This window comes from Fundulus heteroclitus, chromosome 18 (assembly GCF_011125445.2).
Source record: "Fundulus heteroclitus isolate FHET01 chromosome 18, MU-UCD_Fhet_4.1, whole genome shotgun sequence".
Classification (NCBI taxonomy): domain Eukaryota; kingdom Metazoa; phylum Chordata; class Actinopteri; order Cyprinodontiformes; family Fundulidae; genus Fundulus; species Fundulus heteroclitus.
In genome coordinates this window covers 37,620,536-37,636,093 of record NC_046378.1, presented here as the reverse complement: position 1 = coordinate 37,636,093, position 15,558 = coordinate 37,620,536, and the positions used below count along the sequence as shown (strand labels likewise).

The 15,558-nt window shown below is 42.4% G+C and overlaps 1 protein-coding gene across 2 annotated transcripts in view; it reads left to right on the top strand.

Annotated features, from left to right (window-relative positions):
• The first annotated feature begins 12,995 nt into the window (after nt 1-12,995).
• Nucleotides 12,996-15,558, top strand: part of caln1 (calneuron 1) — a 105,932-nt gene continuing 103,369 nt past the window's right edge. The window contains exon 1 of one of the 2 annotated variants that reach the window (XM_012872433.3): nt 12,996-13,447. Coding sequence is in view for 1 of the 2 variants with exons in the window: in XM_021321440.2 (XP_021177115.2) it covers nt 15,106-15,284 (179 nt within the window). In the remaining variant the exon portion in view is untranslated. Of the gene's footprint in view, nt 13,448-14,914; nt 15,285-15,558 lie in introns of those variants that run through there. The other variant, XM_021321440.2, reaches the window with a different exon arrangement.

Genomic DNA, 15,558 nt, shown 5'->3' with positions numbered 1-15,558 from the left:
AAAAAAAAAAAGTTTTTCAAGCCTGCCACCAATGAATACATTAAACACTCAGTAAAACTATCATAATCATGCCAAAAGCTTTCTGGACTTTCAAAGACCAACAGGTAGGTGCTAATTACAAAACACGGCTTCCGAGGTGAGCTTGAGAGTGTTTCCAGCTATTAGTGGTTAAAAAATTTTTTCTCAATAGCTGCTGTTTCAATGCTTTTCTTTCAACATTATTCAGTGTGTAGAAGAAGGTGAAAAGATGTTAGAATGGATAAATTAAATAGATTAGAAAATAATTATCAACTTCTAAATGAAGTCATAAAATGACATAAAACCAACATGAAAAACCAAAACCTATAAACAGGTGCATTAAACACAGAAGTATTTGCTGGTATATCTTCTCACTGTTACGGCCTAGGACCTCTCCTCTCCTTTCTGACAGCTCTGTGCTTCAGAGCTCCTAATCGGTGCTGATTAGAAGTGGACACACATAACAACAAAACATATGAGCCTGAGCAACATCCCGTTCTGTAGGGTTTAACATCATGTTGAGTAATAACTGCCTCAACTCTTTGGCAAGGGTTCTCGTAAGGGTTAGAAGTCTGAGTACCACTTTACATTAAGGCCCCCTTTATAGAGGCTTATAAATAGTTTGTCGATATTTTATCAATTAATATGTAAACACTTTATAAATCATTAACAACTGTTTATTATGCATCAATAAAGGTGATAAAGAGACAAAACTGACCAGTTTCTAGCCAAATCCAAATCCAAATTCTGCTTTATGTCACAGTGTACACTTTACATTAATGCTCCCTTTGATAGTTGTGGGTGTTTATATGCAGTGATGAAGCAGAGTATTACTTGGTACAGAATTATGTGTACAAATGCTTGTTGAGCTTCAAAGGTTATGCTTTAGACTGAATTATTTAGTACCTGAACTCCAGTGGAAGTATTTAGAATTTGAAACGTTTTATCTTAATATAGATCTGGCTCAGTATTTGGCAGGAAACCGGTCAGTTCTGTCTCTTTCTCACCCTTTATTACCGCATGATAAACAGTTAATAATAGTTTATAAAGTGTTTAGAGATTAAATTATTATATTTCTTCAAACCACTTATAAGCCTGTATAACGGGAGCCTTGTTGTAAAGTGGTACCGAAGTCTGTTTATTGAAATCTTTCAACGTTCTTCCAAAGCCACATTCGTGAGGTCAGACGCTGATTTTTGACGAGACGTCAGAGCCGCAGTGTTGACTGCAGAGGTAAATATACATCCTATGGCGGCTTGAACTTTAACTTTCATCGTTGGGAATTTTCGAGGACAAACTCCAGACCAAAGTCACTTTTAGCTGCTTCATCATTTTCACATAGGTGTATTTTAAAGATGTAGAGAAAAACTGCTGACCGGTTCAGGAGTGTTTAGATAGTTTAGACTAGCGTGAGCTGCAGTTTTCATCAACTTGTTTTAGTTAATTTCCTTAAAACCCATTTTTCTCACTGCAACTATCTTCAGCAGGTCAAGGATTGATGGTCCTGTTGTTGATAGACCAGAGAGGAGTTTCCCATTAGAGGAGGACAATCTGAATGTTCCCCAGTGACTGAGGAAATGGATTTTTCTATCTTTATTATTCGTGTGCTTTACACAAAGACATTTTACATGTCTTGTCAGCCTCTTATTTGGAGACATTCAGCCTGTTCTGTAAGTTCAGGAAAAGATTGCCACCTTGTTTTATGTCTTTTACGTTTGATAAGAGCCAACAACCTGGAATGCATTTCGTCTGTGGAGACGTTAGGTAAATATTAGCATAACCGATGTCCCGCAGCGGGCTTATCCTGTGCATTTTAGGGCTTTGGGTTCAGCTGAGGATTAAATGATTAGTTCAGGTCCGCATCCCCGTTAAAGATAAGAAGGTGCTTATCTAACGGAGCAGGTACTGGATCAGATTCACCTTTTTTGTTATATTCTGCTACTCAATGGAGCTTTAAATTTTAACATCCAAACATTAATGTCTTTGATTTGTGTTTGTGGATCATATGTGAATTTAAAGTATCACCAACATCAGGATTATGGTTACATGATGACAATAAAGACTCTTGAACAGAAGATCCTGGACGTTCAGGAGCCTTTTTTTCATCATGCGAACACGTCAAGCATCATGAATTAAACTTTTTGGTTTTGTAGCTCATCAGTCCATCCATCGCCTAAACCCACGTATCCTTGCTGGTTTGTTAAAGTCAGAACCGGACTTTTAAAAACGTATAAACTAACCATTTAAGAGTAAAATGCATATTTAAGAGGAAATTTCCATAAAACATCTGACAGCCTTTTGTCATCATCTTTACCAGATAGTTGTGGAGGTGCTGTAAAAACCCGCAGCCTGTTTTCCTCTCCCTGCCTGTAGTCAGACAAACGGGTCTCTTTATCTTTATTTAAATGACAGACTTTTACTGTTTCTTTTTTAGCCAGTTTGGAAATAACTTCTTTTCCAGTCACGAAAGGCAGAAACACATATCTTCCAAATAATTAAAATTGTGGCACCACCAAGAGGCATCAAAATAATTCCAAAATTCACTCCTAAAACTTGTTTTAAAAGTAAAACAAGTCCAAGCTGAGTCTTTAAAGTTAAGACTGAAGGTAATAAACTGCAGACCGATTACCATCCAGCAAGTTTCAGAGCGTCAGCTTGCTCTCGCTACAAATATCTCTGTATTTTCATTGATTTCTGATTTGAACTACATGTTCAGCAACAAGTGAAGAAACTTCCATTAAAACTGGACTTTTATTTCCAAAACAAGTCCTGTTTCTCTTTTGAAGTCAAGACAAGCCTTGGTTCTACGACTTTATTTTTATTTATGTTGCGGTGATGGTGCATCATGCTTCCTCTCAGTGTTTGCACGTGTCCAAGTCAGTTTAAGAGCAATATAATTTTTCTTAAAAAAATATGTTCCATACTCTCACACTGAATAATTTGTGGAGTAACAGACATCTTTTATGGTTCCAAAACAGGGACTCTTGGACTTTTTAACTGAACCTTTCTCCTGTCTACGGAAGAGGATTAGGGTCATTAAAAAAATAAATAAAAGTCTATTCAATTCTGAGATTAAAGTCAGAATTCTGACTTTTCCTCAGAATACTGAGAAAAAAAGTCAGAATTGAATAGACTTTTATTTTTATTTTTTGAATGGCCCTAATCCTCTTCCGTAACTAACAGTGCAAAAATCAGCAAATAAATATATATATAAAAAAACTGAAATGATGTCAAAAATACTAAGGATTGCACATTGTGAATTAATTGGAAATTGTCCATATAGCACACAGAAAGAAAAATAAAAAATCAGCAAGTAAATCTGACCTTCTGCTTTATAAGAGATCATTAATGAATTTTGTATTCAAACTCAGTTGATTTGTCCTGTTTTGTTGCAGCTTAAGTCCATTAGTCTAAACAGCATCAGACTCAGAGCGGATGTTTACGCCGGTGAGGCAGCAGCAAAGTTTTATTTCGATGGAAATCTGCAATGATGTGAGAGTAGCTGTGGGGGAATGACCTTGATTAGCTCATTTACAATTCCTTTCTTCCAGCAAAGTGACTTAATTAAGCAAATGCTGCTAACGAAGGTGTCGCCTCGCAGACTGATGCCTGCTTTCTGAATGGAGCATTTTGGATATCCTCAGCGGAGACTCTTCCCGCCTGACAGCTGACTGGTGAACCACAAAGCAAGCCGATGAATCATAAAAATCCTGCCTCTGAAATGAGTGTTAAACTGCAGGCATGGTGCAGAGAGATTAGGGGAGATATGTGCTAATTGCCTGCTGTGTGTCCTGGATCATTCTGTGTCTCCGCAGGCTCGCTTCATATGGTCTGTTTCAGAAATTTCTTACACCATTTTACCCCATTAAAAATCAGCTTGAAGGTTGGGAATTTATTTTTTTTTTTTAATATAGCTGTCTCTGTAATGACTTAAATTGCCCGGTTTAATCTGTTTATGCGTTATTCTTGATATGAGACTGCAAACATTTAGTTTTCCTAAATGACTTTGTTTCTCAGCCTTTGGTCAAAAAAGCAAAAACATAAAAACATTTTCTATAATTTCACCAGATGCATGTTATAATGAGGTGCAATTAGAAGAACTGGAAACCTACTGTAGTTCCTTGTTGTTTTTCAGCTATTCTTACAGTTTTATTCCTCTGCACTGTAAGGGAAACAATGAACCTCATGAAAGATGCACCTTTCCTGAAATAAGATGAAACAGCTGCTCCCTCAGCAGAAACACTGTTTTTTTTTACATCATGAATTATTGGGAGATACCTATGCAGCGCCCCGCAGTGAACGAGAGTCTGACAGGTCCGCTGGACTTTTTAATTAGCCTTGTAGTGTCATACATGCTGTAAATATAGCATTAAAAATGCATGACCCCCATTAGCTGCAAACCTGAAAGCAGAAATGAGGATCTGGTGTAAATAACAACTGTAAGCCACCCATCCCGTCGTCATGTTGCAGAGGGGGAGATGCTGCAGGAACGTCAAGCAGCACGGACGATCAGTCTGCATTAAAAAGCAGCTGCTGCTATTTTTATCCCCACATGCCTATGCATACTTACGCAGGGATATTAAACCCACTTGTAATATTTCTCCTGGTTTTAAAGCAATATTTAGCTGTCGGCTGGTGGCTAGAAATGAATTCAGGAGAGATTAAATTCATCCACCGTGATTAAGAATGTTTACATTTAATTTCAGCGACATCGTCCAATGCATCTATATCTTCTGACTTAAGGATGTCTGGGCCACATTCGATTTTAGAATCACTTGATTTATACAGTCATGCATAAGAATAAACAAATTAAAAGTGCCCCCCCCCCCCCCCCCCCCACACACACACACACACACACACACGGCTGTGACTGAAAGCCTTGGTAAGGACAAGGTGCTGCATGTTCGCCTCCGACCTTTAAGCCTTGCGGGCTGCAAAAAGCCAGAGGGGAGGATTGATGAATGAGCCACGGAAACATCATCTGGAAAAAGACGAGTTCCTTTGGTGAGCAGCACCGCCTGATCCTCATTTGATCCAAAATCAGATGCATTTGGAAAATCATTTGGAATTTCTCACTGAAAAAGTATTTTTGAATATCAGCTCCAACAATGGGGGGCGCCGTGTAGCTGAAGGTGTAAGACCCGTTCCTTAAACATCCTGCGTTTGCTCCTAGTGTTTTTCCACCTCCTGTAATAAAGCCGCAAATCTTAATAATCTACTTTAAAAGTCGACAGATTTTTTGGCACCACAAAACAAAAGCAAGCAAACAAAAAAACAATGTTGCATGATGTTGTGGAGAATTACTCGAGTTCCAGTAACGTTGGCGTTTGTGCAAATCAGCACGGTCAAAGGAGACGAACGCACATGTGACTTAACCTGGGAGATGCCACACAAGTTCCACAGTCCTAAAAGATTTATATAAATAAATAAAAAAACAGGAAACAGCAACCTAGGAGTCTGGATGATGGAGAATCTGCTGAAGGATCACAGACTGAGCTCATCACACTGTCATGGAAACTCTTCTGAGGGCAGCAGTTTGAATGAAAAAGAATAAACAAATATTTGTAAGTTATTGCCATGATTTAGCTTTTATTTTGCTTATTTTGGACTTTTCTGGACTTAAATCAGCCACCAGCCACTGTTCCTTCAGCTCAGCCTCCAGTCAATTAGTCCAGATCAGCTCCACCTGCTGCCAGCGATGACTGTTCACCTGCCTACCTGTACCTGCCTCGCTCAGCCACTCACAGCCAGAACGTCTCGATGTGCTTCGACTCTACCAGTTGCTGTGTGCTCAGCCAGCTGGACTCTTCTGTTCACTTCTCTAAAGAAAGTTGCCTGTGTCTGCATACTGCAGTTCTGCCTGTTTCCTTGTGAGTTTCAGCCGCTCGCTCTACCCGTTCAGTCAATCGTTCCCCCAAAATGTTTGTTAAGTGTATGTGATGGACGGTTGTAATGGAACTGAATTTTTGACTGCAATGCAAATTGTAGTTGACAATAAAATTGATTGATTGATTGATTGATTGAATATCAGATTAGCTAGCATTATTCATTACAGTTATATTTCTGTTACTCTACCACAAAGGAACGGGATGCAGTTTAAAACGTGTTAGGATTTGGAAAGTATTGTTACACTCTTGTGGGGGTTGTGAGGTTGTTTCTGGCTTTTGCAATAAACTGTTAAGGTTGGCTGTAAGCTAAACATTTTTTTTTTTTATATCTAATCGAACCGACATCATGTTTGGACTGGATCACGCAGACAATCATTAAGGATTTATGATGAAAAGGTTTGTGTCATACTGAAACTGTTTGATTCTAAAGTGTTAAATTAAGTCCCATCACCTTTAAGCTCAACTTGAAAATTGATGCTAACACACACACATACACACACACACACACACACGGGGTAATTTGAAGGGAAGAATGAACCCAACAGTGGGAGGAAGCGGGAGTAGCCAGAGAGAAACTATGGATGCACATGGAGAAGATGCGGCCTCCACACATAAAGACCCCAGGGCAGGATTTGAACCCAGGACCTCCTCGCTGTAAAGCAACAATGCCACCAACTGCACCAGTTCATGTTCACTACGTGTGAGTCGAGTTAGAAATAAAGGTTTAGAAAACACGAGCTTGTAGCCGTTGCCGTGTCATGGCACCACCAGATGCTCAGGTGAAAAATGGCACCCATCCCAAAATTCATTAATAAAAGATAAACGGCACGGCAAGAAATATTTAGCGTCCCTTTTTATTTTTGTTAACATAGTTGATGCGCGTCTAATTGAATAGAGCGACTGAAATGATCAAACTGAATAAATAAAAGAATATGCATGCTTTTCAATAACCAAACAATATAAAATAATCAATGAAGGATATTCTAACTTAAAACATTTCAAAAACTCTGCTCTGAATAGATGAAATAAATACAAAGTATGTAACTGCCACATAAATTGGTACATAATGATAGCAAATTAAGCAATAATTAAAAAGTGTTGTGTCATACACAATATTTAGATCAATCTGTGTAAGCGAGGATCTATACTTCATATTTAGGAACAGGAAAACTAACTAAGATACTTGTCTAACTTATTCATGTTTGACAAAGATTATTTGTAAAGAATAGACTCAGAAAAGAGCAGCAGGTGTAACCCACACCTAAACCCATGTCTCGTCACGCTGTAATTTATGCACACGTGAAATCTAAAAGGTTCAGCTGAAAGGATTTTTTTTTTTAGAGATGCCACCATGCAATTTTGTGAAAAGAATAAAGAAAATAATATCTGTGATTATTAATGAGGCAGTGAGCAATTCTTTTGTTGTTGGAGAGTCAGAGGACTTCATTCTGCTCTGCTGCAGTGGATGAAACTGTTTCCTCACACCAGAGTTTTCTTCATGTCAGATCTCACATGATAAAACATGCATGATGCAGAGTTTTACTGGAAGTGAAAATCCAGGAGCGACTCTTTAAAAAAAGAAGAAGAAGAAAAGCGTTTCTGGGCTCTCCAGCTCGGTGGAGCTGCGGTCTTTTGCTCCCGGTCACATCCGACACATTACCAGTCAGAGAACGCAGATGCCTCACATTTGGTGGTTCAGAGAAAACTGAGCGTACTGTCAGCGCCACGTCTGTGTGAGGAGAGCCTGGCAGAGAAACGACGGGCCTAATATAGGTGCAAGGAGCCTGCGACACCAGGAGCATTTGGCCTCACAGGAAGAGGTCATCTCAGTGTCCGACACACAAATCTGTTGTAGCACGCAGATGAATCAGGTGGTTTTACTGCATGATAAGCTTATATGGAGAAAATAAGTCAGGGATCGTTTTAGTCAATCAGCTTAATGTTTTTTTTCCAGCTGTTTGTGTCTGTGAGTCTTTTTAGTAGCAACTAAAATTCAAGTATGCTTATAAATTTTTAAAAAAATCTATTATTTATGAGTTTATACCGAGATGACTTGATCATGTCTCATTTTATCACAGAATCCTTCATGCACGGGCAAAAAAAAGAACACAAGCACAGTGAGGCATGAACAAAACAATAACTCAATAAAGTAACAGACATCTCATTTATTAGATGAGCTTTGTTTAGATTTAATTGAAACTGAAACATCCCCACGGACGGTCCACGAAACAACCGCAGCACGACTGTGAAATCGCTGCGAGAACTCTGCTGCTTTCCCAGGGATGATGAAGCTTGAAATTGGGGGAAATGCTGCAGGAAAAACAAAATAAAAAAGTGACACATTTTGGACGGAAGTTAGAAAGCGACTCTTGCTGTCACTGCCTCAACGGCTGAATCAGCAGGAGCAGAAAAAGCAAAAGCCTGAATGCCTGAGGAGCGCTTTTCCCTCCTAAAGCTGCTGCAGCTCAACTCAGAGGCTGGCGGCAGGATTTTGGGGGTGCTGGTTTGAAAGTCAAACACAGATAAAGTGTTATGTGGCTTTTAGCTGCGCTCCCTCACAGCAGGGAAAGGGATTAAGGCCAGAAAGACATAAACAGTTCTGTCTCTGTGGTGGTAAAAGGACAGCAGGGATGGACTGGAACCCAGCGGCTCAATGAACGTTTAGCAGGAAATGAATGGATGAATAATATAAAATAAATAATCTGACCTTTGTACTCAATTTTTATTTTTGTTGATCAAGCAAGTGTGAACAAAAGCGTTATTCAGAGTAATTTTAGTTAACTGAATGCCTAAGACGTCGCTGCTTTTTACTGTAAAAAGATCAAAATCATCTTTATCGGCGCCTTCCTGCAGGGTTGGAGCGGCGCTGGAGTCTATCTGCAGCCTGGACAAGCCGCCAGTTCATCACAGGGAAACCAATTAACCCAACAGGCAGGATTCTGGGCTGTGGGAGGAAGCCGGAGTACCTGGAGAGAAACCAGGCGTGCACAGGGAGAACATGCAGACTCCAAGAAGTTGAACCCTGGGCCTAAAAGTATGAGGTTTTTTTTTTAAAGTGTGAGATATTTAACCAAATATGAGCCATTTGTTTTTGTTTGATTCTGTGTGGATCAGAGAAAATTGCTGTTTTATCACTAAACCCCATTAGAAGAATGGTTTAAATGCACCCTTAAAGCGTCCAAACGTATTTGAAATCCATGCTGATGGTTAACGTTTGAGTTTTATTCCACCATCAAAGAAAAAAAGAAGAAAGAAAAACATGAAACGAGAAGAAAATTAAATGGTTAAAAAAAAATTTTCCCAGGGCGGTTTGATCTGAATCTCTGGTTTTTATTTGTGCTTCCTCGTAGAAAGCATCACAAAGGAGGCGGTTTGGAGCAGCTACTTAACAGCTTCTGTCTCCGGACTGTGGGCGGAAACTGACGGCGTCTGAAGTGCCCAGAGCTGTGAATTTCAGTGAGAGCCATGAACCTCCAGCTTGTTCCGGGTGCTTCCTGAATCTGCTAAGACACGCAACCTCTGTGACATTTATCTTTTTTCTTCTTACCTCTGGAACTTTATAAACAATACAGCGTCATTTAAGTTCAGTCAGAAAGCAGGAAGAGAGCTTTGGCGATGACGACTCTGGCCTCACAGCACGGCACAGTGCTTTTGTTCTGTTTGTTAAAAAGAAACTCCTTCTTATCACCTCTCACAAAGACATTCAGAAGTCAGAAGTTTCACGATCCTCAACAGCTGCCATGCGGCATCAGCGGGGATTTGAGTTTTGTTGCAGCAAATCCACAGCAGTTCAGTTGTGGGAAAAAAAAAGTTTGGGTGAAGCCATGGGGAGGAACACAGACATTACGACTCGTTCTTTAATTAACAGGTGAAAACACATGCGCTCAGACATGCATGCAAACAGGATGCTGCACTGGTGCAGGAACGGAGCACAGGCTGGATTCTGCATGTGGCAGTTCTGCTGGAAAGCGAAGAGTGGAGAGAAAACCATACAGTAAATACTTGTAAAGTTTCCTCGTGCTGAAGGCATAGGCGGCGCACACATTATTATTGTCCACACTTATTCTGATTATCATTTAAAGGGGCCTCCAGCCAAATGGCTGCTTTGGATGCCTCTGAGGCTGAAAATGTCTAATTATAGCTCCTAACTCCTGTTCCTTGACCTTTCATGGGGTCAACAGTAAGAACTCCATCATGGGGAGGAAAGGAGCTCCAGACTGCTGTGCTGATTTCGGACAGCCTTTAATGACGATGCGAGTCAAATCCCGACCAACAGCCTTCTGAAAATGACCTACAAAAGGTGCACTCTCTTCTCCTCGGCCATTTTTATTAATTTCCGTGAGCTGAGCTGTTCTTAAATGTCCTGTTACGCAAAAGATTGTGGGATTCCTTATAGCTCCTCAGCATGGGTAAAGCCAGCCGTACACTGTACGATATTTTCAATCGTTTTACTCATATGCAGCTCAAACTGTAGCAGGAAACCTCAGGGTTTAAAAGTTCACAGCTCTCCATATCTGTTCTGTACGGTCCGACGCTCTGATGCAACCTGACTGCTCACACCGTACGTCTAAAAACCACGTAGTACTCAGCCCCGTAGAGAGATGGCGCTACTCGGACTCGTCTACCCGGAAGCGAAATGTAAACAGTAGAAGAAGAAAAAGACGGAAGTGTCAATGCTCTCTGTTAAATATGAGGCTCACTAGAACGAAACGTGCTGCCTTTGCAATTCTACAAGTTTCTCCTCTGCAGTTTGACTCCATGTCACATGTACCGCCGCCATGATTCTCTCCTCTCATATGTTTTCATCTGAGAAGAAGAAGAAGAATTCCTTTGTCTGCACATGCTCAGTGCGCAAGGTTGGGGGAAATCGCTCATAGCTCTGCTTCACCAGCAGGCGGCGCTCACCATCTCCTCAGGAGGGCTGACTGAATGTCAAACATGTTTGATTTTCACCTGACGGTACGATTCCTGATGGGGAGGTGGTGGTGAGAGGCTAATTGCCCCTCGTTACCCCCTGGATACGACACGACGCAGGACGCACGATCAAGCTGAAACTCGGCCCGATCCAAAAAATTCTCGTATGACTGAAGAATCGGCCCATTAGGGGCAAAAGCGTGTTTCGTTCTAGTGAGCCTCATATTTAACAGTTCCTATGCTAAAGGAGCTATGAAATGAAGCATACAGGTTCAGTGTCCTACCTCCTTCTTTACTGACTTCATTATTCGGACAGCACTTATCTTAGCGACCGCTGGCACAACCTCTGCTTTAGCTAAAGAGTCCCTAGCCAAAAGACGTATTCGACGAGATCCGCACAGAAAAGTTTGAGCAAAGAGATGAAAATGCTCAAATTACTAGGCGTAATAACTATGGCAAGCCAGGGAGTGGAGCGGTAACACTGAAACCTAAGTAAAAAAATTCACAATAACTTGTTTAGTATCTGAAACACAACCAACACTCTGCAGTCGGCCATTGTTGTCATTTGTGTTAGCGCATGCTAAGGGAGATGCTAGGTCTACACTGGCTTGCAGGTGAATAGACGCCAGAACGTAGCTGGTTATGCGGATAGGGGTGTCCAGACGGAGCTGCTGCAGGGGGCCAGAGGGTCCCGTCCTATCTGACTGAAAAGTTTGTCAGGTACAGCAAAACCCGTCTTTGTGTGGATTGTGTTTCAGGCACACCGTTGCCTACATGTGCCAGTTTAGCTCTACGAGGAGGGTGTCTCCAAACTGCGCCCTGATTGCACGAGTAGCTTTATTACATTCAGTTCATTTCAGTTTAATTATATAGCGCTGATTCACAACACATGCCGTCTAAAGGAACTCTCCAAAGTCACTTCTATTGAATCTTACAGACAGCTTGGCTAAAAAGCTTTCTATTTCAGGAAACCCAGCAGCTTGCATTGACCTGCAGCATTCACTCCTCCTGGCTGAGCATGTAGCAACAGCGAACAGTCGATTGCATTGTGCCATGGACGCTGCAGCAATCCCTCATAGCCAGCATTCATGTAGTGACAGCGGAAAACTCCTTTACCGGCAGAACCAGAACCAGGCTCAGTGTAAAGGACCATCTGCCACGGCCGACTGGGGGTTGGAGAAGACAGAGCAGTCCCTGATCTAGGAACACTTTCCATGTGAGAGAAAAGTAAAATAGCAATGGCAGTACAAGTCCCTTTAGTGGAGGGGTCCCCAACATGGTGCCCGTGGGCACCAGATAGCCCCAGGACATTGGCGCCGCCAGAACCTTTTCATTGCGGTATCTGAGCAGTTTCTAAATGACCGACAGGAACGAGAAACGTCTCCATTTTCAAACTCGCCGTTATCCTACAAGTTTACCGCTTTACTGATCTACGTTAACCTCCCTTACATGATATCGGGAGATTTGTCGAAGGTCAAAAAATATAAGGATTGCTCAACACAGTCATTAATTAAGTTAATTAATGACTGTGTTGAGCAATCTTTATATTTGAAATTAAAATTAACCTGTTACTAAATTACTACGGTGTAATCTTGGGGTTGCTCTCACCCCCCCCCCCCCCCCCCCCCCACACACACACACACCGATGTCCCCCAGGACCACGTGTTGTGCCCTAGGCCTGTTAAAAAATAGCAAAACCCTCCAGTCAGGTGCTTTTAAAATGCTATTTTATTCAGCTGCTCTTCTTTTTTGATCATATTTGTATTTACATAAATTTTAAAATGACAAAAGTATAGAAAACGTATATTACTTAAAGTAAAGGTGAGCTTGCAGTTCAAATGTCATTACAGGTAGATCTTCGTATGAACCAGTGAAGTAGCTCTCAGTTTAAAAAAGGTTGGTGATCCCAGGTTTGGTAGATTGAACAAGAAAAGAAACACAGCAAAGCTTTGCGCCAGTTTCCAAGTATGAGCAGGCGACTGAAAGTTAGTGTGGCAGTAAAACACTTCCACTGAGGTCAAATAGGCTGTTAAAACTGCAATTTCCCTGCTTTATTTCTCTCTTTTTTGTCTTTTTATTTCTCCCAATTAAAGAAACCCAGGATGAATCAGCCGCTAGCCGCAGAAGGAGTGAGAGGAGCCAATCCGCTGCTTTGCTGCCTGGTTGCGTGTGGATTTGGGTTGGAGCGTCTCTGCGCGCCGCTGCGCTTCTCATCCATCTCCGCTCTGCACCTGTTTGCGTGGATCTGCGCTGCGTGGACTGCCACTCAGGGGGAAACGCTCAGTGACTCGTTTCATTCTTTCAGATTTGTAGCGGGATTTTTTTTTTCTCAGAGCATCACAGGCTGAAGAGTTTGGGGTAAAAAGTGCAACTCGAAGCTGCGCCGCTGCTGGACCCTCATCCCAACGCACCGAGCAGCTTTTTTCCCTCCCATTTCTAGCATGGAAGGAGATGACCACGGCGCGCCGTCATAATAAAGGAATAATCCAAGAATAACTCAATCAGCAGAGCATCGATCTCCGCCGCAGACTGAGCGCTCTTCAGGCGGATAAACTGGATCCCACTGCGAGCATTGATCCGAGGATCTGACTGTTAACCTTCAGACATTTAACAGTCCCAACGGTGAGGTGAGGAAAGCAGGCAATAAATCTCCTGCTGACAGGAAAAGAATGGGGCTGTGTTTGTGCTCATCGGGCAGGACAGGAGGCGTGAAATCACACAATCATCCACCTGTTGGATGGACCGGTCCGGTTATACAGAAACCTTTATTTAATTCATCTTTAATTATCTAAAACATTCGTTATATTAAACCTATTTTACCAGATTATCTCATAATGAACTTTATCGTTAATTCATCAATTAGATTAATTTCACAGTTCATCATAGGTTGGTCTTCTTTGCATAAATGAATGGATGAATGGATGAATGTAAACCCAGTGGCGGTTCTAGCGTGAATGGTGCAATGGGCCAGCCCTCCTTTTGCCCCCCCCCCCACCTATCCTATTTATTTCAAATGCACACATATTCAGCTTATGTGTTGAGCAAAGTCAAACAAATTCAAGTAAAAAGTTCCCAAATGACAATTGTGCTTTGTTGAATCAGCGTTAAGTGTACGATAATTTAGTCCCCATCTGACCCGGTTTGCAGATTTCAGTCAAAAGACTCCATGAGGTTTTACAATTTATGTAAGAATTTTTTTTTTTAAATCTAGTATATTCACAAAGAGAGCAAATGGTTCATAAATCTTGATTTTTTTTTTTTTTTTATTTTTTATTAAAATCTCTTCTCAGTGCAGAATAATCCAGTCTGGCTACTTCCAGTCCGTTTTTTTTTAGACTTGAAACTAGAATAGATTAAATGCAACCCAACACCCACTCCCCACTGACAGGATGACAAGAAAAACATAAGGAATAATAATAATAAAAAAACACATTCAGCTGACATAAGTTTTTATTTCTCAGTGAGCCGCTGCCCCTGAAATGATGGCGACCCGGGCAGTGAGCCACAGCAGTGAGCCTGAGCAGAACATTATAATCAGCATCTGTTGTGATGGAAAAGCAGCGTGGATGTGATCCCATCAGCTCCATGTGTGACTGAGTGGGTTGTGGGCTGATGTGGCGCTGTCACAGGGCCTAAGCAGAGCTGTGGACCCCATGCTGGGCCCCGTCACCCCCCCCCCCCCCCCACACACACACACACCCATCCAGGGCGCGCTATAGCCCCACACGGTGGCGCTCTGCGTTATGTGCACTCACAGCATCCCTGTAGTGTCCTGCAGAGCGCAGTGTAAGAGCACAATGCATCCATGCAACGAGCAGATATGCTTCTCTCTTTCATCTGATTCGTCTTTTCTGTGTTTTTTCCACTCTTTTCCATTTGTTTTCATATTAATTATTATTTTTTTGGTCTGAATTTCTTTTCATTCTCTCAAGAACTCCTCTTCCATATATTTGGAGCTGAGCCGTAGGCAGAGCTGTCACCGGGGTTCATTAATGAGCCCTCTCCTCAGCTACCCCATGTGGAGGAATGTTTGCTCTGGAGAGTGAGTGGGAGAGCAGGGGTGGGGAGGAGGGGGGGTGGGGGGTGGCGGCGACGGGAGGGAGAGAGACAGAGAGCAGAGGAGTGGAGTGTGAGATTAGCCGCCGTACCTGCTGCTGCTCTCACTGCTCACATATTAACAGCATCTTCCCGGGAACTGATGCTGCTGCTGTGGGACGAGCCCGCACCGTGGAGGCAGCCTGGCTCAGCGAGCTGCTGGAGGCACCCCTGCATCTAATATCCCCAGATGGAGGAGGAGGTCACAGAGCCCGATCCCCAGGCGGGCACGCCACACTCGGAGGTGAACGGGGACCTGCCGGGCAACCCGTACCTGAGGGACGGCACGCCGGACGCGGCGGAGAGCCCGGCCAGGGAGCTGGGTGCGCTGCAGTGTCCCTCGGAGTGCAGTCCCAGCCACCAGTGTGGGTAAGACTGAGAAAACAAAGAGTCGGTCACTGCAGGTGACAGCTGGCTGTGTGTGCAGGGCAGGCGGCACCTCTTTGGGACACTCCGGTCTCCTGCTTTGGCTTCTGATCCCAGTCTGGACTGATATTTGTATGAATTCTCTCGGCACTCGGTTTGTGTTTTTGGATTTTTAAGCAGTTTGGCAAAACATCCGGTAATAGCCTGCTGTGAGAGATGACCCTTTAATTTAAATATGAAGGCAAAACTTTGTCACAAAATATCTCATGTGGTTTGC